At 35.0% G+C, this 25,138-nt stretch overlaps 1 protein-coding gene across 4 annotated transcripts in view; it reads left to right on the plus strand.

Annotated features, from left to right (window-relative positions):
* RBMS3 (RNA binding motif single stranded interacting protein 3) overlaps nucleotides 1–22,650 on the plus strand; it is a 591,790-nt gene extending 569,140 nt beyond the window's left edge. The window contains exons 12-15 of one of the 4 annotated variants that reach the window (XR_005556757.1): nucleotides 7,817–7,897; nucleotides 13,384–13,511; nucleotides 14,138–14,296; nucleotides 15,601–22,650. Coding sequence is in view for 3 of the 4 variants with exons in the window: in XM_039343746.1 (XP_039199680.1) it covers nucleotides 7,817–7,897; nucleotides 13,384–13,511; nucleotides 15,332–15,386 (264 nt within the window). In the remaining variant the exon portion in view is untranslated. Of the gene's footprint in view, nucleotides 1–7,816; nucleotides 7,898–13,383; nucleotides 13,516–14,137; nucleotides 14,297–15,331; nucleotides 15,416–15,600 lie in introns of those variants that run through there. The other 3 variants (XM_039343747.1, XM_039343746.1, XM_039343748.1) reach the window with 3 other exon arrangements.
* The last annotated feature ends 2,488 nt before the right edge of the window (nucleotides 22,651–25,138 follow it).

Here is a 25,138-nt window from a genome sequence, read left to right on the forward strand (position 1 = left end):
TTTGGGTCAATATAAAAGGGGGAAAAAATGACATTGTCATAGGTGTATACTACAGGCCACCCAGCCAAACAGAGGAAATAGATGGACTTTTTGCTAGTCAGCTAACTAAAGTATGTAGGAAGCACATCACAATAGTAATGGGGGACTTTAACTACCCTGACATCAACTGGGAGACAAACTCTGCACCAAGTGGTAGATCAAATAGGTTCCTAACAAACCTGGCAGACAATTTTGTCTCCCCAAAAGTAGAGAAGGGAACTAGGGGATTAGCCATTTTGGATCTAATTCTCACTAACAGAGATGAAATGATAGAAGGTGTTGAAGCCATAGGAACCCTGGGAGGAAGTGATCATGCAATATTGGAATTCAACGTTATGGAAGCAATAGAACACAGTCAAACTAGAGTCTTGGACTTCAAGAGAGCTAATTTCAATAAAGTTAGAGAGGGCTTGGGAAGGATTCCATGGATGAAAATCCTCAAGGAGAAAACAACTCAAGAAGCTTGGGAAATTTTGAAAAATGAGATAATAAAAGCCCAGTCTAGCACAATACCAACAAAGAGGAAAAATAACAGCTCTCAAAAGAAACCAGCATGGCTGCATAAAGAACTCTCTGACAAATTGAAAGATAAAAAGGACAAGTATAGAAAGTGGAAAGAGGGGCACATAACTAAGTCAGAATACCAGCAAATAGCTCGAGCCTCCAAAGATGAAGTGAGGAAAGCCAAGGCTCAAAATGAACTAAGTAAGGCTTGCGACCAAAGTCAAAGATAACAAAAAAAAGCTTCTTTCAATATGTAAAAAACAAGAAAAAAGTGAAGGAACTAATTGGTCCATTAGTGGGTGAAAGTGGCAAGAAGGTGACAAGCAACAGGGAGAAAGCAGAACTATTTAGCTCGGTTTTTGCATCTGTCTTTACACAAAGGGAAAAAACAGACCAACCTATCGAAAATAGTGCCATAAAAAACAGAATAGAAACGCAAGTTAAGATAGGCAAGAAAATGGTAAGTGAGCACCTGTCCAGCCTAGACGAATTCAAATTGCCAGGACCAGATGGATTACACCCCAAGGTTCTCAAGGAACTGGCAGATGTAATCTCAGAACCACTGAACTATATTTTTCAAAGATCCTGGAGCACAGGGGAACTACCAGAGGACTGGAAAAGAGCTGATATAGTTCCCATCCTCAAAAAAGGAAAAAAAATGGACCCAGGAAATTACAGACCTATCAGCCTGACCTCAATACCCAGGAAGATCCTGGAAAAGATAATCAAACAACAAATCAATGAACACGTAGAGGCAAACAAAGTCATTACTAAAAGCCAACATGGGTTTGTCAAAAATAGATCATGCCAGACAAACCTTATTGCATTCTTTGACCAAGTGACAAAATTAGTGGATCAGAGGAATGCTGTGAACATAATTTACTTGGACTTCAGTAAGGCATTTGATAAAGTAGATCACAACCTACTACTTGACAGCACCACCACCAGATGGATCCGTAGCTGGCTGACCGGTCGTACTCAGCATGTGGTCCTCAATGGAACTGCATCTACATGGAGGGAAGTGTGTAGTGGGGTGCCCAGGGCTCTGTTCTGGGCCCAGTGCTCTTCAATATCTATATCAACGATTTGGACGAGGGGATAGATGGGGAATTCATCAGATTTGCAGACAACACCAAGCTGGCAGGAATAGCCAACACTCCAGAAGACAGGCTTAAGATACAGAAGGATCTGGACAGACTTGAACACTGGGCCATATCTAACAAAATAAAATTCAATGGTGAAAAAAGCAAGGTTCTACATTTAGGCAAGAAAAACCAAATGCACAGGTATAGCATAGGGGGTACCTTGCTCAATAGTAGTAACTTGAGAGGGACCTCGTAGTCCTAGTAGACAATCACCTAAATATGAGCCAGCAGTGTGCTGCAGCTGCCAAAAAGGCCAACACAGTGCTAGGCTGCATTAGCAGAGGGATAGAATCAAGATCACGTGAAGTGTTAAACCACTTTACAATGCCTTGGTAAGGCCACACTTGGAATACTGCATCCAATTTTGGTCACCGCGATGTAAAAAAGATGTTGAAACTCTAGAAAGAGTACAGAGAAGAGCAACAAAGATGATTAGGGGACTGGAGTCTAAAGCATATAAGGAACGGTTGCTGGAATTGGGTATGTCTAGTTTAATGAAGAGAAGGACGAGGGGGGACATGATAGCAGTGTTCCAACATCTCAGGGGCTGCCACAAAGAAGAGAGTGTCAAGCTATTTTCCAAGGCGTCTGAAAGCAGGACAAGAAGCAGCGGGTGGAAACTAAACAAGGAGAGAAGCAACCTAGAACTAAAGAGAAACTTCCTGACAGAACAGTTAACCAGTGGAACAACCTGCCTCCAGAAGCAGTGAATGCTCCTACACTAGAGGTTTTTAAGAAGAGACTGGACAGCCATTTGTCCGAAATGGCATAAGGTTTCCTGCCTGAGCAGGGGGTTAGATGGACTAGATGACCTCCAAGGTCCCTTCCAACTTTATTATTATTATTATTATTATTATTATTATTATTATTATTATTACTACTACTACTACTACTATCTTATATTTAATAATTTTTATTATTACCACTAAATAAAAACATACTTGTTACATTCATCAGTACATTTCGTGTGTGTGTGTGTGTGTGTGTGTGTGTGTGTAGCCTTTATATTCAATATTCAAATTTAACTATTAATGTTTATATTTCCAAGTCCTAAACTCATAACAATTTCTAATAGTCAAGGTACACATCTTATTTATTTTGAGAATATTCTGTTTTAATTCTCATTAGTAAGTCAAACCCCAATTTTCTTCAGTCTTATTCTAGCTTTCTTTTTTTGCCAAATTGTCTTCCATGTCTATGCTTTTGAGTCATCAAATAAATCTCCCTGTGTTATTATGTATGTTGTTTGATGTAGAAAAAACCATCCAATCACCATTTTTTTGAGAGGACTAACAAATTGTCTCTCTATTTTTCCATCTTGATGTAGCTGTCTTAAATTGTTTATCTTCTCTTCAATCTGTTGTTCTTCTTGATCCTCAGGTTTCTTCTGATTTATGTAGAAAATCTTTTCCCTTTTCCATTTTGTCAGTCCCTTTTCTGGGTTTTCCATTGATTGTACTTGTTGATTAACTGACTCCTCAGTCTTAGTATTTAATTGGTCCATTTTTTTCTGTTATATTCTGTGTAGTTGATTTTTCAGTTGTAATCAAAATTTGAGTTTGTGTATCTGGGCTGACATCCCGTTCTATTCTGTAACCTCTTATTTCTTCAGTAGCTGTAAGAATAGTTTGATAAGTTGCTTTCAGTATAAAGAGAATCTGTTCAGAGAATATAAAAAAAATTTCAGTGAGTATGGAACACAGCTGGACTTCACTGCTGAAAAGTGTCTCAGGGTTATAAGTCTTATCTATTGTCTAGACTAGGGTTTTTCAACCTTTCATAGATTGTACCATTTTTAGGACATGACAATATTTGAGTACCACCAGTGCTTAGCAAGTTGTCAAAAACTTGATGACTGAAAAAGGGGTGGGTGGGTTTTGCTGATTAGATTCATTTGTTTTTATAGAAATGGCTCGTTTATAATATTATGGAAAAGTAAAAAGTTGAGGTTCAGTGTTAATGCTTCCTTCTACTGCAACAGAGGAAGTCTGTTCTTTTTCCCTTCTCCTTCTCACTTCCCCCCCTTTTTCTTCCCCACTGTGTCCTACTATTTGCTTTTGTATTTTTGTATTTTATTCTATAATCTAATAAAATATTACAAACTGTAGAAAAAAAGAAAAAAATACCAGTTTTAATTTCTTCGGTGACTGTTCCTTTGCTGAATCACTTTCCCATTGCACTGACAAATGTATGATGAATTTATCCATGTTTATTAATATGTACCACTACCAGCTAGTTCAGGGGTCTTCAAACTTGGCACTTTTAAGACTTGTGGACTTCAACTCCCAGAATTCCTCAGCCCTCGTGGCTGGTTGAGGAATTCTGGGAGTTGAAATCCACAGGTCTTAAAGTTGCTAAGTTTGTAGACTCCTGAGCTAGTTGGTCAGCCCTTCTTCCTCTCTCCCTTCTGAGCTCTTTCACAGTGTAGTAAAAATGCACCCCCCAATCCCTTTTCTGTATCTTTAAAGACACAGGGATCAAGTGCAAAGCAAGAAACACAAACTCTAGGTTTTTTTCTCTTTAAGCTGCCTCAGGCATGTCACGTGTCACAATGTGGCAATCCTAGACTGAAAGGCTCCGGCAATTGTGAAAAGCTTTAGCTTTAAATTAAGCCTGTTTACCTTCAAAGAAAACTTTCTAAAAGCCATAGACAGACTCAGTTAAAGGGGGTAAAACTAATTACATTTGTTTAAAGGGATTAAACTTTTTCTGTTGTCTTTTTTCCCTTCCCCTGTCCAAACCACCTCCTTTTATAGCCTCTCCTCCCCCCCTTTTCAGTTCACCTCCAGCTCTGTGCTGCTTTTGAAAGTACCAATCAGCTGGAGCCAATCAGTTGGAGCCCTGCCTGGGGCTTCTGCCGAGCCCAGACAGTCATGCAGCTGTGGCTGCCTCGCTTGGCTTGCTTAGGCTCATTCCCCTCCCCTGCTATACTTGGCCAGCAGTCGCATACCTGTCACATGGCAAAGTACCACAGGTGGTACGCATACCACCGGTTGAAAAGCCCTGGTCTAGGCTGCCAGCCAAGTCTCTTTTAAATAATAACAGTTATAATATCAGGTTTAGCCAGAAGATGTCACCCCTATATTTAAATTTTTTCTTTAGTGCCGAAGTTTTTATAATCTTTTCAGTTTTACTTCTTTTTTATAAGTAAACATCCAGATCTTCAGTAAGAGTAGAAAGTCTTTTAATCCAGAAACTTTAAGAAATAAAATTCCAATTAGGATCAGGTTATTTTTGCAATATTTTAAAAGACTACCCTGGATAGTCAGTCACCGCTGTTTTTAGAGGGAGGAGTAAAATCTCCCTTCCCTCTCCACAGGGGAGAAAGTACTTAAGGCAGCTTATGCAGGTAAAGAAAATAGTTAGGATTTAAGAGAGGTAGTTAGGATTTAAGAGAGGTAGGATTTAAGAGAGAGCCAGTCTTGTCCGCGCTACCTTAAAATTGCTTGATGGTAAGTGTGACTTCGGCTGTCTGCAGCCTAGTGACGAGCCATATTGCTATGGCTGGTCTTTCGTCCGCTGGTTTGGAGGGCTGCCCTGGATCAAACGGAAGAGCTACCTCCCTCCCTCAATCTAATGGGGATCCCCTCCTTACTGGTTGCCCCTACAGGGCAACTTTTGACCCTTTCCAGGGTCCCCCAGCGAAGTGAAACTGAAAATGGAAGGCAGAGCTTACCTTCCAATATCCATATCACCTGCCTCGGCAAACCGGAAGTCCCAAAGCAATCTTCCTGACATTTGGTTGGTATTCTAGCTTTTAGAAAGCTGTCAAGATTTGTTTTTTTCCCAAAGCATTTGGGTCACTGGAGTTCTTATTAGTTGTTAATTGGTGAATTAGTTCTGATTAGATGTTATTGCTGTTTGAATCACATTTTATTGTTTATTGTTTCATTTTTGTTGGTGAAATAATAATAATAATAATATAAGCACCACTTGAATACCATTGGCATTGACAAATTCACTATTAGTCAATTGCAAAAGGCGGCCTTACTAGGAACTGCTTCCATCCTGCGACGATATCTGTAATACCATCAAACATCCACATCTGCCTATCCCAGGTCCTGGGTAAGGACTCGATAGGTAGACAAAATGCCAAATCCAGTTTGAACATCTGGCTGACTGTGCAATGATAATAATAATAATAATAATAATAATAATAATAATAATAATAATAATAAAGTTGGAAGGGACCTTGGAGGTCATCGAATCCAACCCCCTGCTCAAGCAGGAAACCCTACACCATTTCGGAAAGATGGCTGTCCAGTCTCTTCTTAAAAGTTTTAAAAAATAAAATATGGATTATGTATTTTGTGGTTTTGCTTTGTTTTGCTTTGTTTTGCTTTGTTGCTCAGAGTTACTTTGGTGGAGTTGGATAGTCATATAAATGTTTTAAATATACTCTGGTTTCTCTTCAGAACATATAAATGTTTATACATGTGTGTTTGTATGTGGGTAGGTGTGTACATGTGTATATAAAAATGACAATTAAAATCAGTAAATCTGTGCCAAAGAAAACATGCTGAAATATTGTATTTAACTCTAACCTCCAGACCATTTACTAAAGAGAGTAATTATGGTGTGAGACATTTCTTTCTCTTACTTTTCAGATCAAGTATCAATGGGAGAAAAATCTTTAGATCATAATCATATTGTGTTGTGCATGATATTTTTAAATTCTTGAATATGTAACTCTTAGGGGATTTCAGCTTTTTCTCTCATTCTATAAAAGTGAAAATATGTAGAAATTAAGGCATTATTTTTTTATTAATGCTTTAATGTTTGGGATTTTTTTTCTGTTCCTTTTTTTCTACTCTGCCATCAGAGATTAACTTTTCAAAGTCACCTGACCAAGCTAAGGAAGAAATGTATAGTCTTCCAGGTTCTAGTCTAGCACTTTAACCATTACACCAAACCAGCTGTCAATGCTGGGTGTCTCAGAAGAGAGACTCATTGGTACTAATGGATTCTTCTTTCTAAATCAAACAGTAAACATGTGAGAGGAGCTATTTGGGATTTTAGAAAATAACATACATTTTTCTATATTATAGTCCTGATGAAAACCTTTTCCATGTCTGCAATTCATCCATATTTTTTTGAAAAATGCAATAATTGTTAACAGCAAACCCAGATTTGGCCCTAGGTTTAAAGAAATGGTAAAAATCTGCACATAGTTGGTTTGAGCCAAGCAATTTAAAGCAATTCTGCACTAATGATTTTCAGTTGGAGAGAAAGCAGCTAATGAGTCATTTTCCTGCTGAAATCAATGGAACTTTTAAAAGCCTCAGTGTATTAGCCCATTATTTATTACAGAAAATAACTTATATGTTTATGTTTATTATAAGACTAGTATAAAAATAGTTCTGCTACAGAACTGTTGTTGTATAAAATGCTTACTGCTAGTTAGCAATATTGATTGAAGTTTATTTAATCATAATAAAGGTATTACATGCTGTACTTTTAAAGAATTTTTTTTATTTACAACTGCTACCTCACCTGCTGCTGTTCAAAAGATTTGGAGTCATAATACCGTGTGAAATTCAATCCTGTATATAATTAAGTACAGTATATTGACCATTTCAGTGAGTTCAGCAAGATTGACTTTCTTTTTTTTTCTTTCCTTTGTGATATAGCTGAAATAAATAAATAAATAAATTTGGGCTGCACCAGGATATAATATTCAAAGCATAGTTCCATATCTCATATCCTGGGATTAACTTTGGGCATCACGTTTCAAGAAGGATTCAGACAATGGCATAAAGAAAAATCAGAGGAAGTGCAAATGTTCAATCTTGAGAGAACATTCTTCAAATATTTGAAAGGATATCATACAGGAGGACATGGTCTATTCTTCATTTTTCCAGTGTCCATGACACAAAATAATGCATTTAAATTATAAGAAGGCAGAATATGGTTAAATGTTAGAAAAATATTCTAGCTTGACATAGAATCAGTTACCCAAGAGATGGAGGCCTCCTGTGCAATACATATGTTCAGGTAGAAGTTAGATAGCTCTCAGTCAGAATATTTTAACTGCACTGACCAAAGCAATTGTATTCAATGATCTAACCTGTTCTTCCAATTTTAGGATGCTCTGGTTATACAATAATGATCATTTCTTCTTCTTCCAGTATATGACGGCTGCGGCACCTATGCAAGGGACCTATATTCCCCAGTACACTCCTGTGCCTCCAACAGCTGTCCCTCTTGAAGTAAGTCTATCTTGTCTATTTTTATGCAGGTAAAGTCTATATTGTTTTACTCATTTGGATAAAAACCTCAAGAATTTTAAAAGATGGAATAACTTTTTTTAAAAAAGTCTCTTTGAAGAAATATGTTCATGTTTGGTTCTTGTTTTCATCCAATACAAGATAGAATATTCCCTGGATAGATTGTTCCTCATAGGTTGGGAAATAGTAAAATGCCACCTCTTAGACTGCAAACTCGCAGGAGAAAAGGCTTCAAAGAATAGTTTGATTCCATCATACCATAATGACACGACCCACTAGCAACTGCTAAAGCCAAGAGCTACCAGAAATGACAGGACTTGGGGGAAAAAAAGGAAAACTTCCCTCTTCAATATGCAGACCTGGAGGATGCCCACTGACCAAGTACTTTTTCATCCTCAATGAAGAAATTGTTCTCTCTCCCCCCCCCCCTTGGAAATGAAGCCTGATGATTAAAGTCCCAGGAAGTCCCCTATCCTTGGTCCCACAGATCACAAACTCCTCAGAGAACTATCATGCGGATTCTGCTGCTCTTCAGCTTGATCAAGCCTTCTAGGCAATCCCTAAGAGAGGAAAAATAAAACATGTTCATTTTTAAAGTTGTATATGTGAGTTTTGGTTTATCACAACTTCACTACAGGCTACTTTTCACCCAAAGATATATGATACTGTATATATAAATAGATAAATATGATACAGAGTGGGCTTCATAATTTGGTCCTGAACTTTGTATTCCATAGAGTAGATTCACTTGCCACTCTTTTAATAGTTAAGAAAGCTTTTATTCTGTAAATAAAATTTAAATCAACAAAAACTTTGCATTATTGCCTGTATCTCTGAACCACCAAAAAAGATATTTCAATTTATGTCAATAACATGATAGGGCAGGGAGTAAAACCTGCTATATTGAGAAAAGATGAATAGAATAGAACAGAACAGAATAGCTTAATTCATTCTTTGCATTTGTCGTCACACAAATCTACCAAAAACATAACCATAAAAGAATACAAGAATATAAATTAAAATAAGTGAGAAAATGATAAGAGAACACCTAGATGAATTTAGATGATCTGACAGATTACATCCCAGAATTCTGAAGAAACTGGTAGATGTGATCTCAGAATTATTGAACCATATCTTTCAAAGATACTGGAGCACTGGGAGAGGTCTGGAAAAGAGAGCTGATGTTCAGAAAAATGGGGGAAAAGCAGATCCAGGAAACTATAGACTAATCTGCCTGACATCAATAGCTGGGAAGATCCTGGAAAAGATAGTCAGACACAGATCTGTGAACACTTAGAAGCAAGCAAAGTTACAACCAGAAGCCAACACGGGTTTGACAAAAACAGATCATGCCAAACAAATCTTATTTCATTTTTTGACAAAGTGACAAAATTAGTGGACCCACCAAATGCAGTGGACATAGTATACTTGGATTTCAGTAGACCACAACCTACTTCTTGGAAAGCTAACAAAAATGTGGGATAGACAACATCATCACCAGAAGGATTTGTAACTGACTGACAAACTGCACTGAATGTGTAGCCCTTAATGGAATTATATCTACATGGAGGGAAATAAGCAACGTTCCATTTTATGCCCAGTACTCTTCAACATTTTAATAAACAATTTAGATGAGGGAATAGAAGAGTAACTCATCAGATTTGCAGATGACTGCAAACTGGCAGGAATAGCCAACATCCCAGAAGACAGGCTTAAGATCCAGATGGATCTTGACATACTTGGACACTGGGCCCTATCAATAAAATTCATGTAGATAAAAGTAAGGTTTTACACATAGGCAAGAAAAACCAAATGGACAGGTAAAGCTTAGGTGAAACCTGGCTCAATAACAGTAACTGTGAGAGGGATCTTGGAGTCCTAGTGGACAATCACTTAAATATGAGCCAGCAGTGTGAGATAGCAACCAAAAAAGATTAAGAGAGGAATAGAATCACAATCACACCTTATAAAACCTTAGTACGACCACACTTAGAATACTTCATCCAGTTTGGGTATTCACATAAAAAAGATTTTGAGACTTTGGAAAGAATGTAGAAAAGAGCAACAAAGATGATGAGGGATCTGGAGGCTAAAACATAAGAAGAACAGTTGCAGGAATTGGGTATGTCTAATCTAGAGAAAAGAAGGACTAGGGGTGATATGATAGCAGTGTTCCAATATTGACAGGCTGCTACAAAGAAAGGGTCAACCTATTTTCCAAAGTGCCAGAAGCAAGACAAGAAACAATGGAAGGAAGCTAATCAAAGAGAGAAGCAATCTAGAATTAAGGAGAAACTTTCTAATAGAACAATTAACCAGCTTGTCTTCAGAAATTTTGGTTGTTCCATCATTGGAGGCTTTTAAGAAGAGACTGGACCGTCACATGTCTGGAATGGTATAGGGTTGAACTAGAAGACCTCCAAGGCCCCTTCCAACTCTGTTATTCTGTTATATTAAAAAACTAATTCTATAAGCATGTTATTTTGTCAAATTCTTAGCAACTATATAGGCAATGTTAAATAGTATACACTGCTATATTACGATTATATTATATATGGACTTATTTTTAAATGATCTAAAATGTTTCTAAATTGCTATACAAAGCATGAGATGGGTATTACATGTGTGCCACAAATCTCATGTACTTTTTTGGAATATAAAGCATCCTTCCCCAGTTAGGCCAAGACCCATTTCAATCCACATTTTATTTCTCATATGGTCAACCAGATACCTCTGGAATGGTCATAATCAGAAGATAGCTTTTCCCCACCCTGTTGTTCCCCCGCTGTTGGCATTACTCCAATCTGGGGGTAATATTGAGCTAATATCTCCTGAAATACCTGTTCTCTATTAAAGTTTAGTTCTATTCATGACATAAACTAGTGAATTTCCTGTATTAGTTATGGAATATCTATGAAGAAGTGCTTTTTCCTCACTCTGAATTCTAAGTCTCACTAAACTGCCACTATGACTTTTTTATTATTAATTGGGGACAGTTCAGACCAAAACATTATTTCTTAGTATATTTTATCAATTTACATCTACTTAAATAAAAATAAACTTGCAAGATTCTTTTATTGTAACCTTGAAATAAAACAGTATTAGTATTTTAGTATTAGTATTAGAATGAACGACAACAATATGGCATCAGCATAGTATACAAATTCAACTAAGCCTTACAAAACATCTTAAGCAAAACAAAAGACTGCAGAAGCTTCAGAAGAAAAAGCAGGAATCGTGTACAACCACAGTGTAAGGATTGAAACAGCCACTGTATATATAGGCAGGCAGAAGACTCAGAGAATGTATCCATGAACACCAAAAACAAGTCAGAAGACACAATGTACAACACATGGATAGACTTAATCATACTTTCCTATTATATAACTTTTATTGTTTTATCAATGTATAAAATACAAAAAAAATAAAAATAGGAAATTAAGGGAAGAAAAAATGAGGTACAAGGGAAGAAAGAAAATATGAGGTACAAGGGAAGAAAGAAAAAGGTGTTGACTTCTGATTCTTTTTAACATAGTACAAGATAACATTACAACCTCTTTACAATCTTTTTCTTTAATTTTCTATTAAATTTTCAAATACATTTTCAATAATATTTTACAAACTTTAGGAATTACTTAAGCATTATATATAAAGAAAAAGATACATTTTCAAACTTTAGATTAAAACTTACATTCAGTTACAAATATCAAACTGATGAAAATCCATTCTAATTGTCTCATTAAGTCATTCCTTCCAGCTTGTCTTCATGGAATAAAACCTTTTTCTTTTCTGGAATGTTTATCAAGTAGTTGTAAGCTTCTCTTTTTCTTAAGAATTTCTCAGCCTTGTTAATATTCATGAGGAAAAAGTCCCAAACCTGTCCTTTTAAAAGTTGCAAATTTTCTTGGAGCTCTTCTTTCAGTTGTGTTGGGAGGCTTCTATTTAAACCATTATAATAAAAATTGGTGTCAATTTTATATTCCAAAATTATAGTTGACTCCTCTGCATTGTCAACTACTTGTGAAATTGCCTCAGTGGTTTGGTAACTTTCTACACATATTTGCATCTCTGAAGGATTTTGAGTAATCTTTTTAACATCTTTGGAGCATAGCTGTTCTATGAACTTATGGATTTTATTTAAAGATTTTTCCAGTGCTTTTTTTGTAAAAAAAAAAAAAAAAAGGTGCCAGAACTCAAACTTGTTATACAACCCGCCTTGCCTAGCCTACAAGATTCCACCCAAAAAAAGTGCCGGAACTCCGTTCTGGGCATTCTATGACAAAAAAAGCTCTGGATATTTCAAATACATCTCTAATAATTTGCTCCTCCATCTTCTTAACTTTCTCTTTAGTCAAAGAGTAGCTTTTTTGTAAATCACTTAAGAATTGCTGACCAATCAGGAATCATAAAAATCGGAACATTTTAGCCATCCACAGCAAAGCAAAGCTTTGAAAAGGTTTCATCTTATATTTGTCAGTCTAGCTATCACCAGCTTAACTAATTTGGTTTCATGGGAAAGGACTTAGTCTAAGTGCCAGAAGTTTATTGCACAAGCACAAACACTGACCTTAATGCCCAATAGGCAGATGACCATTGATTTGGCATACAGATAGTCCTTGACTTACAATACTTCATTTAGTGACCATTCAAAGTTACAATGGCACTGAAAAAAGTGACATGATTGTTTTCAAAATTACGACCTTTGCAGCATCCCTATGATCATGTGATCAAATTCAGATGCTTGGCAACTAGTTCATATTTATGACTGTTACTGTGTCCCAAGTTCACATGATAATCTTTTGTGACCTTCTGACAAGCAAAGTCAATAGTAAGCCAAATTCATTTAACAATTGGGTTACTAATTTATCAATTACAATGATTCACTTAACAACTGTAACAAAGGTCATAAAATAGGGCAAAACTCATTTAACAAATGTCTCACTTGCACAAATTTTGGGCTAATTGTGGGTTGTAAGTTGAGGACCAGCTGTTCTGCACAGTTAACTAGAAAACACCCTTAATTTCTTGGTTTTCCATCTTCATTTTTTGTTATTGCTTCCTGTTGATGTGTTTAGTTCTGATTTCACTGAAAGAACAAACAAATTAACTTTGTTTTGATGAGATCCAAATGAGACTGTCTTGTTAAAGGATAGCAACCTAGAGTATATCAGGGTTTCATTATTAAAGTAAGCTGTTCCAGCAGCTGGTGCAAAGGTGCCACCATAGTATGCTTATCTTTAAAAAATTATAACATTGATGTTCTAATAATAGAGTTGTGACTGTAATCAAGGTGATAAATTTGATTAAATAAACAGTTTAGCAACCCATGACTCCTGGAATATTTGAAATTTGACAAAATAAAAAATGGTACAACTGCCCTTAAATAATGAAGTTACTTAAGTGTTGACTATTGTGTTCTATAAGTTGTTGATTGTAGTCAAAACTATAAGATACTCTATATTCTTCAGGGTATAGTTGCTGATACCTCTCCACAGACAGTAGCACCTTCATCACAGGAATCTAGTGGTCAGCAGCAACAGATGGCAGTGGAAACATCCAGTGAACATGCATCTGCATATTCATACCAACAGTCAAAGTAAGTGATTTTAATTCCACTAAAATCAGATTTTTTCTTAAACCCAATTCCAGATTCATTACCAGTGTCAATATCCACATAACCCTTTTGACGCTGATGAATCAATGTGAATGATAGGCTAAATATCAATCATTTTTCTATTTTATGTTACATAAATTATCTGTATTTTTTGCTGTCTAAGTAGATACACAGATAAACAATTCAAGTTTGTCATCAAACAATACTAAAAAGTGGATGGCTGCTATTTCAATTTATATAAAGAATTATAATCCTGTTCACATGTTAAGGCCATCTAATTAGATGGGACTTTCTTGAAAGTAACAATGCGGATTGTGCGAAGGGAACTGATGCAGCCTTCTAAGACTGAGTGATAAAACATGATAGAGGTGTTGAACCCTTAATACTTCAATAATACATGCTTATTACTTCAGTATACAAGCTAAATGTAATAACATAATGGCTGTAGATGTATGAAAAAACCATATATACAATTTTGTTTCTGTCATGGGGCAGGCAAAAATCTTTAACAAATCCTTTCAAAAAAGTTTGAAAACCTTTGGGTCAAATGTGCAGCCTGCTTTTCTTTCAAATCAAATCAGAGGTGTGTTTAATTTTATATCCAATAGAAACCAGCTTCCAAAGTATCCACCTCTTTATATCTATGTGAACCACTGATCTAAGAATGGTCTGTCCTTGGAAAAATATAAAACCAAAACAGTCCTCATGCAAAAACAGGAAGTTTCCTTGGAGGAAGGGATGTCTGTTACCTCACTGATATGAATAAGGTAAAGTCTCCCTTGATTTGAGCTCCATCCCTGGTTACTTCATGAACGTTTCCACCTAGTTTTATTTACAAGAATATAAAATTGTTTTGCCATTGTCTTCTGGGATATTTTTTTCCAGTTTCCAAGTCTAGCTTAAAGCATTGCAGTTTCCCAGTCTTCTTCCATCCATGTACTAGTCAGAGTGTGCTTAGCTTTCTTAGATCAGCCAACATTGATTTGGTACCTAGTTGGATTCAAAGGAATTGACTGAATTACAGAAAAATTCCTAGGCATTTCTTAAAATTAACTTGAATCTTACTACCAGTTCTTTCACAATACTATATAAATAAATAAATATTATAGTGTAGTCATTTGACATCAGGAAATCTACTCTAATCGTGACATGGCTCAAGAGCTCCTTAAAGTAATCCAGGCAGACTTTAATTCTTTAAAAACTTTCCTGAGTAGAATTCAGATGTCAACGCTGCTAATATTGAATATTCTTGCTTTGACAAAATATGCAGAACTGTCTGGTATTTTTAGAGTTAATTCAGATGACAGAGAAAAGGGAGGGGAAATAACAAAAGCCCAGGAAAAGGAACGGAAGTGAATCTCTGCCCTCTGGGCTAATTGAAAGATGTGACTTGTGACTGCAAGATAAGGCAGGGGTTTAGCAAGAAAAGCTAGATGCCAGCAAGAGGAATTCAGATTCTGGCATAAATCTCCATGATGTGCCGTCAATTTGTAACACTGTTAATAAAGGCTTTAGGATAAACATGCCTGGACGTTCTTTGAAGTGTTTCATTAGTCAGAACCATGACATCAGAGCTGTATATATTGCCAAAGCAAATTTTCAGTAGAGTATAAGTTTAACTTATTTAGAGGTACAAGATGTATTTGTTGTTCAAGGAATGAAGATTTCAGGGGATGGGCATGCATAGGTTCCTACCAGTTCCTTTCAATTGCCACCTGGCATTTTTAATTTGTCAAGATGTTTTGGAATTATGTTAGCAGCTGCCAACAATGATGTTCATTTCATCCTAAATATTCTTTCAGATTGTGCTACTCCATGATGTGCTACATTCTTGGAATATTTCAAAGGAATTATTGAAATCCAAAAAAATTCCATGAGAAAACTACACATGTTCTTCATTGAGTATGACCTTCAAGTCAATTTAAAGAAAATTACAAATAATTGATTTTGTGCCTATAATTCATTCTCTCTAGGCTAAGGAAATTTAGCTTCAAAAGAATTTAAAAGAAAGAAGATTTTTTAAAAGACAGGTATTTTTACTTAATGAATGTTTTAATTCATTGTTTTACAGACAATGAACAGAGCTGAAAAATGTCGGTCAGCAAAGTTTGCCTTGAATGAAAAAACTTCATTGAACAAGAAGTTGGCTTCCTGTTTGCACAGGCATCAAAGTTTTTTGTTTCATTTTCTACTTTACCCAGCAAGAGTGTTTCTGTGTGCTGTGCAAATTGTTTGGTCATATAGTCTCATAGTTTTATTTTTGCTATTTTTTTTAATTAAAGGGGAAAACATGACAAAATACTGGGTTAATATTTTATCTGACTGAACATTAGAAATTCAGAATTTACTTGGAACTGTACATTTATACTTTTTGTTTGTTTTGATTTGTTTTGATTTGGTTTCTCAAAAACCAAGAATGATAATAACAAGAGGAAGAAAGCTGAGATGAAAACCAGTGGTCTTCCTCAAGAATCCAACTAATCTTTCCCCCTTGTTGAAATCAGCTGTGTCTTTCTTTTTGAGTTTGTATGCATATGTTTTTTTAAAGAAATGTTTAGGTAAGATTTATATTGAATCTTAATTGCCTTAATTTTAAGGATGACGAAGGCTCTCAAGGCAAGCTGTCAACATTTTGGTAGAAGAAAAGCAAATATATTCTAGTGGATGTGTACACCTGGATCAACTGGTGCTGAAGTTCAACAGACTGAATTTTTAGGATTAACAAACAAACAACAATAACAATAAAAACTGTATAGCTTAACAGAAAATATTTGAAAAACTGTTGATAAAGGAACTGTGACAACTTCAAAAATTGGAAAAAAAATTGCGAAGACTTTTATGAACTTTCTTAGTGTTGACAGAGAAGATTCTAGAAGGCTAAAGTGTTTTACAATAAAATTATTGAAGGGGGGAGGTCAACTTGCATTTTAAGGAATTGGTGGGAAGGGTTCTTGCAGAATTTTTAATTTACAAAATGTGATTGTTGGCTAGAGCATTAGTGCTTTTTATCTGCAGTCTTTTTTATGAGCTTTAAAGAGTTTTTAGTCTGCTTTGCTTGTCACATTCAAACACCTAGCTTAAAAGGCATTAGGGGGAAAATCTTAGTTAAGAACTTATAGTCAAAAAAGTGCAAAAAGCAATAGCTAGAAGAAATTGTTGACAATTTCTGTAGTCTTTCCTAGTTGTGATCAAACGCAGCCTATGGATGGCCTGTTTTATACCAAAGATGAAATGACATCCTACCACAGATCAGAAGATAGAAAGGTTTTCTTTTCTTTTCTTTTTCTTATTTCTTTTTAAACAAAATCTTTGTTTGATTAATATGGCCGGTCCAGTTGTTATCTTTATGTATTGCTTAAACTTTCTTCCACTGGTATTTTACATTCTGTGAATTTGGGATTCTAATCAAAATCTTGATTAGTTGGTACTTAACAGCACTTAGCAGAATTTCACAATATGAGGAAGATTTAACCTTAAGTTATTCAAGGTGTCTTTTAACTTTTCGGTGCTTTTCTGTGTTTTTTTCTTTTTTACTGAAACAGGAGTCTTCCTTTCTTATACCATCCAATGAGCTCGTTCTTTCTTTCTTTCTTTCTTTCTTTCTTTCTTTCTTTCTTTCTTTCTTTCTTTCTTTCTTTTTCCTCCTCTCTCCCTGTATTAGTTTCAGTGCTGAGGACTATCCATCATCATCATCTGGATGGTATTTGAGTCACTTAGAGGCCAATGAAAATGGTTAATATTTTTTTAATTATCCCATTCAAGATAAAAGTTTAAAACAGCTTGTGTTAATTTTCATGCAAGCATGAAATTAACAATCACTAAATGGATTTCTGTTGTCATGATATGTTTATTGACAATCAGTGATTAGTTAATTAGGTAAAAGACAAGAGTGACTATATTGAACCATTGCGAACTTATTTTTAAAAGATAAAAGAATATATGGAATCTATATATCGAGGATCCAGGAAAATACCATCTCCCATTTAAAGAGTGTTCGTTTCCATAAGTCTGTGGAGAAAACATTTTAAAATGAACTTTCCAACCATTTCCAATTTACTTATTCTTTGCTAGACATATATATATATGTATATATGTATGTATGTATGTGTATATATATATATATATATATATATATATATATATATATATATATACACACACACACACACATACACACACACACACACATATGCCCATGGAACCTGCACTGGCTCCTAAAGGTTTCTGTCCTCAAATTAGAACTGGTATTTATGAATGAGGTAAAGAAGTAAAATGTATCTATATGAGCAGATGAAGCATTTAAAATGGTCCTTCTTAAAGAAAAAAATAGTGTTCAGTGCAATGACTGTGATGTATTAAAAACAGGGTAACCATATTGAAAAATTATTTAAAAATAATAAAACAGATTTTTGGGGGAGAGAAGGGGAATCAAAGAGATTCAACTTGCCCAGTTTTAATATGAAGGATATATACAATTAAACTTGACTTCTACATGAACCCTAGTGAAATAACACAAGGTTTTGGCAGGAGCATTATTGTGCACAGAATCCATGGTTACGTTTAAATGATGTTTTTTAAAAAATTGAGTATTTTTTTAAGAATACTAAAAACAGTTCCTTATTTTTAATGTAGTATTTCATGTTTGGTGGGGTTGGGGGTTGGGTAAACCCCCCAAAATGGCTGCTAAATGCAAACATTAAAAAGCAAAAAAAGAAGAAAAAAAGAAAAACAGATTGTCACCTGGCTGGCATAATGAAAAGGACCTGGTTATTTGAAATTCGTGTAGTTTTCCGTAACTACATTGATAATTAAAAGAACCACAGAGACAGAAAAAAGTTTAATATATCACTAAGGACCTCTAGCTTCTTCCTTTTTTTCACGTGCTTTATCAATGCTTTTTACTTTCTATGAACATCCCTTGATTTCCCCCCTTGTTTTCATTCGGGATAGATGTGCCTATTGAAAGGGGCATGAGAAAAATGATCAAGCCAGCCTGATTTTCTTCCTTTTTATGCTTTCTTTGTGTGTGTGTGTGTGTGTGTGTGTGTGTGTGTGTGTGTGTGTGTAAATATAGAAGTTATTCTCCTGTGGCACAATTCTGTTTTAATACAAAAGAAGCATGTGTTGTGGGTTTGCTTGTTTGTTTTTAAATTGTCTCTATAAATTCTAGTTTGGTGCAAAGAATAGTCTCATTGCTGTTGACAATGAGGCTGTAAGGTAGCTACCGTGTGGCAGATGGATATGGCTGAGATACTTTCTTGTTTTGGATCAGCCCTCTGCTGTTTTCTTTATACTTTGGGTCATTTTGCTTGAGTTTGTTTCCCAAATCAGGTTCAAAACTCAGTATAGGATTTTTCATTAAGTCAGGCATCTTTCTCTTCCTCCTTACTGGTAACCATTAGTTCATCATCATCATTTGAAGTGTTTGAGAACTTTATATGTTTTAATGCTTTGACATCCAACAATTCTATCATTTTGCAAATAAATGAAAAGGGTAAAGACTCTTTTGAGTCAAATGTGACTCTTAGTGACACATATTTATGTTTTCTTTAATGAGGGACATAGTATGCCTTCTTCTGAATTATTGCTACTTTTGTTTTACTTCCCAGTCTTGTCTATGTCATTGAATTTCCTCGTGGATCCTATCCAAGTACTAATCAGGACTGTTCCTCCTTATTTTTCTAAAATCAGCCAAAGTTAGCTAAGTGCTTTATCCACCTGACCATTACAAATGGAGGAGGAACAGTGATCTATTCTTCCAATAAATTGCTCAGTTTAATAGATTACCCCTTTTGATGCATCACCGTGTTAATGATAGTCTAGGAACTATGTTTGAGCCAAACTACTATAATCTAAATTTGAATATGCTCCAAGAAAACCAAAGGATAATGCTTGATTTCAAATTTAATTTTATTAATCCTTCTGATCATTTATACCCACAGACTTTATAACAGCATTAAAGAAGCTGTATAATTTGGATTCAGTATTTAAAGATGTATGACACTGTTGTATCAATCTGATTATATTAACTATAAGATGTCAGTGACATAGAGAAATTATTTTTCATCTCCTGGGAAAAGTTTGCATATACTGTACATCTGACCCCAACCTGGAATAAAATATAAGGAGAGATTCCTTTGATAGCAGTATGGTTATAACTCATTGTAACTTTAGATTGACAGATCTAACTTTTTAAAAAATCAAAAGACATTTGATTCATTTAGTAAGACCTTGGAATTTTCCCTTCTGTCTCAGTTATACATCTCTTTATGTGATGCCACAATCTAGAAAATATTGGAATGTTCCAGAATTCAAAAGTAATTTGCAGTTAGAGAAGAAAAGATGAGAAGTCTACTGGATCAAAAGCTCATGGAGATTGCAGGCTTTGCAGCAAAAATATATCTATCTAAGGTCTATTTCACAATGTCATTTGGAAACTCTGCACAATGAATGTATTTTATATGTTTAACCCATATCACCTTAACATTGAAAAGGACAACTTCCTTTAATGCTACCTAAAGTATTTCATTATTTCTCACAGTACTAAAAACCACTAAAAATTATACTGGCCATCTAAATGGCCTTGTTCTATTTGATGAATATAATTTCTGGAATCAGGGGTTAATTGTTTGAGCTCCATACTTCTCTGCCAGATGATCATTTTTCCTTGTCTGATATCATATAGAAAGATGCTTTGGGTTATACACCTCTGCTCTTTGAAAGTTTTAATATTCCAATTTTTGTGTGAGTCATGACACTGAACAAGACTTTTACTTGTGCAGTAGAATTTAGCAAGCTTTCTGGATAACCATTGTTTCCCCTCCTTTGCTAACCCCCTCCTCAACTTCATCAACTTCTGAGATGGGATTGCTGGTTTTAAGTAATATGATGGTGGTTACCTAGTTGTGAGTTGTCACTTATAAAACAACCCAGGGCTGGACTGCTGAAATATGGGATTTGGAAAACTAATATACCATTGCAATAATGTCAGAATAAAACCTAGGCTAGACTTCAATATCATCAGGATTCTGAAAATTTTTCCTGAAATCTTTTTAATTAATGTGCATTTAATTCAAGTATTTGAGCAAGGAAGCATATATATGTGTCTACGTATATGTATATGCATATGCATATGTATATAGATATGAATATGTATATGATGCGCGCGTACACACACACATACACACACACACACACTATATGTAAAGACAAACATTTTTGGCTGTCTTCAACAATATTGAGGGATATTTAAATTGTTTCTGAATGTGCTCTCCTTAATATATTCCTGTTTCCATGGTTCTACTTTTCCCAAGAGGCATAGAGAGAAATGACCAAGTATACTGGCACACAATCCACCACATATAAAGCCTTGCCAGCATGTGCCATACATGTAAGAGTTGAAAGTTTATTTCATGTGATTTCACTTTCATATGATTTTTTTCCCAAGGATTTCATTAATTCCCAACTCACATAGCTGAATAATCAACAGAGGGTATTCCTGCTGGAAAACAGAGTCTTTTGAATTTACAGTTTGAATTTCACGTTATCCAGGAATGTCCTATTTGGAACCAACCATTCACAGACTTTTCAAAAAAATGCTTTCCCCTCCAGCTGGCCAACATTTTCTCTTTTACTAGAGAAACATTCTTGTCCTGTCAAAAAGTTGTTCAAATCTACAAACCTTGTAGATTTGCAACATTAAACTGCTCTATACAGTAGTGTAATTGCAATTGTTTGTTCTGAAGTATGTATGTGGGTACTTTGAAATTAATCCACCATGTTGTAGTATTTTCTACTACAATCGCTTTCATAAAACTGTTGATTAAGCAAATAAGTGATTCCTACAGCAAGGTTAAATATTTAAATTAATTTGACATTATTCAGAATAATGAAGGATGTGTCTTTGTAAGTTTGTCTATTGAACCAGCAGACTTAAGAATGCCTGCAATGTAGTAATAAAATTTATTTTTAATATGTCACAGTATTTTGATCTAAATTATCTTGAAGAAATGATATGAAGTACATAGAAAGTTGTCTTGATTTGTAACGAAGCCTGAAGATGGCATTATCAGCCTTGTTCTCTTCATTAGCTGAGACTAATGTGAGTGAAACAGGTTTAAATAACATCACTTGAAATATTATCTATCTAATAAAAGTCTTCTGCAAGGTAGGCTAACGAGCTTCACACAATTAACATCAAATGTTAACCATTGCAAAACCAAATGTGTTGAGTCATACATAGTCAACTTTTTATTTCAGTGCTTTATTTAATATGAAATTGCTTTTGATGTACAAAGGGACAAGGGATCTTTGTTTCTTTTGAATAGGCTAAGGATGTTCAAGCAGTATTTTGGAACTGTAAAGGAAAGCCCAGCACATATTTCTGAAAACCTCTTTTTATGTTATCAAACTTTTCTATAGAATTATATGATTTCATTTTAAATAAAGCATAACATCATCATGCATGTAACCAATGGTGTGTTGTAGTTGGCTTTCACTACTCCTGAAAGCCAATTGTTAAACTATCAAGAATTTTGTGCCTGGTTGGCAACAGAACTGAGCCACCACTTTGTCAGCTTTTTGGCAGCCAATTGGAGAAAATGGCAAGAAGGTGACAATCAGTAGAGAGGAGGCAGAAATGCTTTCTGAAAGTAACTGCTTATTCTGAAAAAATATAAGGAATGAATCTGCAAACACTAGAGACAAATAAAATCATAACCAGAAATTAAGATGAGTTTGTTAAAAACAGATCATGCTAGATAAATCTTATTGTATTCTTTGCCAATGTGACAAAATTAATGGACTTCAGTAAGGCATTTGATAAAATAAACCACAACCTATTACTTGATAAGAGAGAAAATGTAAGTTAGAGAGCAGCAGCATCAGACGGATTCATAACTTAATGGAACTGCATCTGCATGGAAGGAAGTATGCAACAGGGTCCGGTTCGGTCCATGGCTAGTACTCTTCAATATCTTCACCAGTGATTTAGACAAGGAGAACTCATCATATTTGCAGATGACACCAAGCTGGCAGGAATAGCCAACACTCCAGAGGACAGACTCAAGATACAGAAGAATCTCGAAACACTGGAACATCAAGCCCTATCTAACAAAATGAAATTCACTGGTGAGAAAAATAAGGTCCTACATTTAAGCACGAAAAACCAAATGCACAGGTACAGAATAGATGATATCTGGCTCAATAGTAGTAACTGCGAGAGAGATCTTGGAGTCTTAATGGATAATCACTTAAATATGAGCTAGCTGTGTATTGCCCTGTAAAAAAGCCAATGTAGTGCTAGGCTGCATTAACAAAGGGATAGAATCAACATCATATGAACTATTAATATCACTTTATAATGCCTTGGTAAAACCACACTTGGAATATTACATCTGATTTTGGTCATCACAATATAAAAAAGATTTAAGACCATACAAAGAATACAGAGAAAAGCAAGAAAGATGATTGGGGACTGGAGCTAAAACATATGAAGAATGGTTGCAGGAACTGGGTATGTCTGGTTTAATGAAAAGAAGGACTAAGAATGACTTGATAGCAGTGTTCCACTAACTAAGAGGCTACCACAAAGAAGAGGGGGGCATCCTATTCCCCAAAGGATCTGAAGGCAGGACAACCAATCAAGGAACGAACCAACCTAGAATTAAGGAGATATTTCCTGACAGAGCAATTAATCAGTGGAACAACTTTTTTCCAGAAATTGAGGTGTTCCAGCACTGGAGGTTTTTAAGAAGAGATTGGAAAACCACTTGTCTGAGATGTTATAGAATTTCCTGCTGGAACAGAGGGTTGGATCAGAAGATCTCCGAGATCCCTTCTAACACTATTATTTTGAGCTGGCATTGTTGGTTGCTATGTATTTATAAGCACACCGTTGTTTTTAACCCATATTAACCCATATTTGGCAAAATGAAGATCAATGATGCATAATTATAAGACTATCTCTAGGATCTGATTTTAAAAAAGGCAGGATGTCAGCTCCACCATAACAATACAATCACAGCTCTGCTTTTTGTATGCATAGTATGTATGCAACACATAAAAAACAGGCAAAACTTTTATTGCGTCATTGTACTTTGGTCTTGATATTTTTTTTCATTACAATCTGAGGACTCCCTGGACATTCTATTTCTTAAGGAGTGGATTTTAGGAATCTGCCAAGGATACAAAGAAGGGGGGAAGGAACTTTTAATCCTTTGGGGAAATCATTCTTCCTTGTATGGTTATATTACCTAAAATGATTTCAACTTTAAATTCATCTTCATACTTCAGATTATAGAAAAGAAACAGTTTTTAAACATTTACTAACATGTTCTTTGTAATTAAATAAATGGAACATATGACAAATAATGTAAAGTGAATGTCAGGTTTGCTTCTGTGGAGATTAAAATAAAGGTGTTTACATAAATGGATTTCTATTTTGACAGTTATTACAATAATTTCTTTCATCATAATGATTATTTGTTAGGAGCTGTGAATGTTCCACTGTTACTTGCAATTTCTTAGCACATTCTTCTGAAAGCTGAGGAAGACATAAGGATTTAAGTGCTTGTCTTTAAGGACAAACCATGAAAAAAGATGCCAACTTCAGATATCACTGCAACGGAAAGGAGAAACCAACATGATGCACATGTGATTTCAACAAATGACAAATTACTCAAATGGTAGTTTCATTAAAATGTCTATTAAGCAAGCCAAGTGGAAGTGCAACATTGGAAGCTTTTATTCCTGACAAAGAAATCTTACTATCTGAACATCAAAAGCAATAAGTCCTTGTAAAATAAAAATATTCACTCATCCTAAATGTGTGATGACTTGGCCTTAACTTACCTGTAATTCACTACTGATTGATGATGAATCGTTCAGTTGATAGGCAAAAACAAAGCAGAAGCTAAATCAGGCTACAGTTTGCTACAAGAAATGGGATTTCTGTATTGTTCTTAGAACAAGGATTACAATCCTACTCATTGCTAATTTTAGATTTAAATATGACAGAATCTGATCGGATCATGCTGGAACTGCCATGCTTCCCACCAAGTTATAGTTAATTTTATTTATATGTTTCTCACGGAAGAAAAAGATTTATTCCAATGTTTCATATGATAATTATTTATTTTTTTATTTTGAATTAAAAAGGTTTCCTTGTGGTTAAAATGAAACCAGCTCAAGAAACTAGGACTCTGAAATTAGATAAATTTTCTATGTAAGAGGTAAAAGGAGGACACCTTTGTAAATTTCCCAGGTCCTAAGATGTAGGGTAATGATTCAAACTTGTAAAAATCAAGGGTATATTTGTGGTAATGTTTCATAATGTCATTAAAAGTTCTATATTGCAGAAGATTGCTTTTTTTTCCTCTGCCTTTTTGTTCATTTGTATCGTAATCCTTATAGCTGTCGTTTTCCCCATTCCTGGGGTTTTACGTTTATCAGTGGATGTAAGAATTAAATCTGTCTTTTCCTTGATGAAGCTTTTAATAAAAAAGAAATAAAGCATGACTTGCATTTCTTGTGTTAAGATTTTACTGAAAAAGAAAGATATGGAAGTAGCAAAACATTTAAGTGAGAGTGCTAAAATTCTCCTATAAACA

The sequence above is a fragment of the Crotalus tigris genome, unplaced genomic scaffold (genome assembly GCF_016545835.1).
Source record: "Crotalus tigris isolate CLP2741 ecotype Arizona unplaced genomic scaffold, ASM1654583v1 scf7180000017871.4482833, whole genome shotgun sequence".
Taxonomy (NCBI): Eukaryota; Metazoa; Chordata; class Lepidosauria; order Squamata; family Viperidae; genus Crotalus; species Crotalus tigris.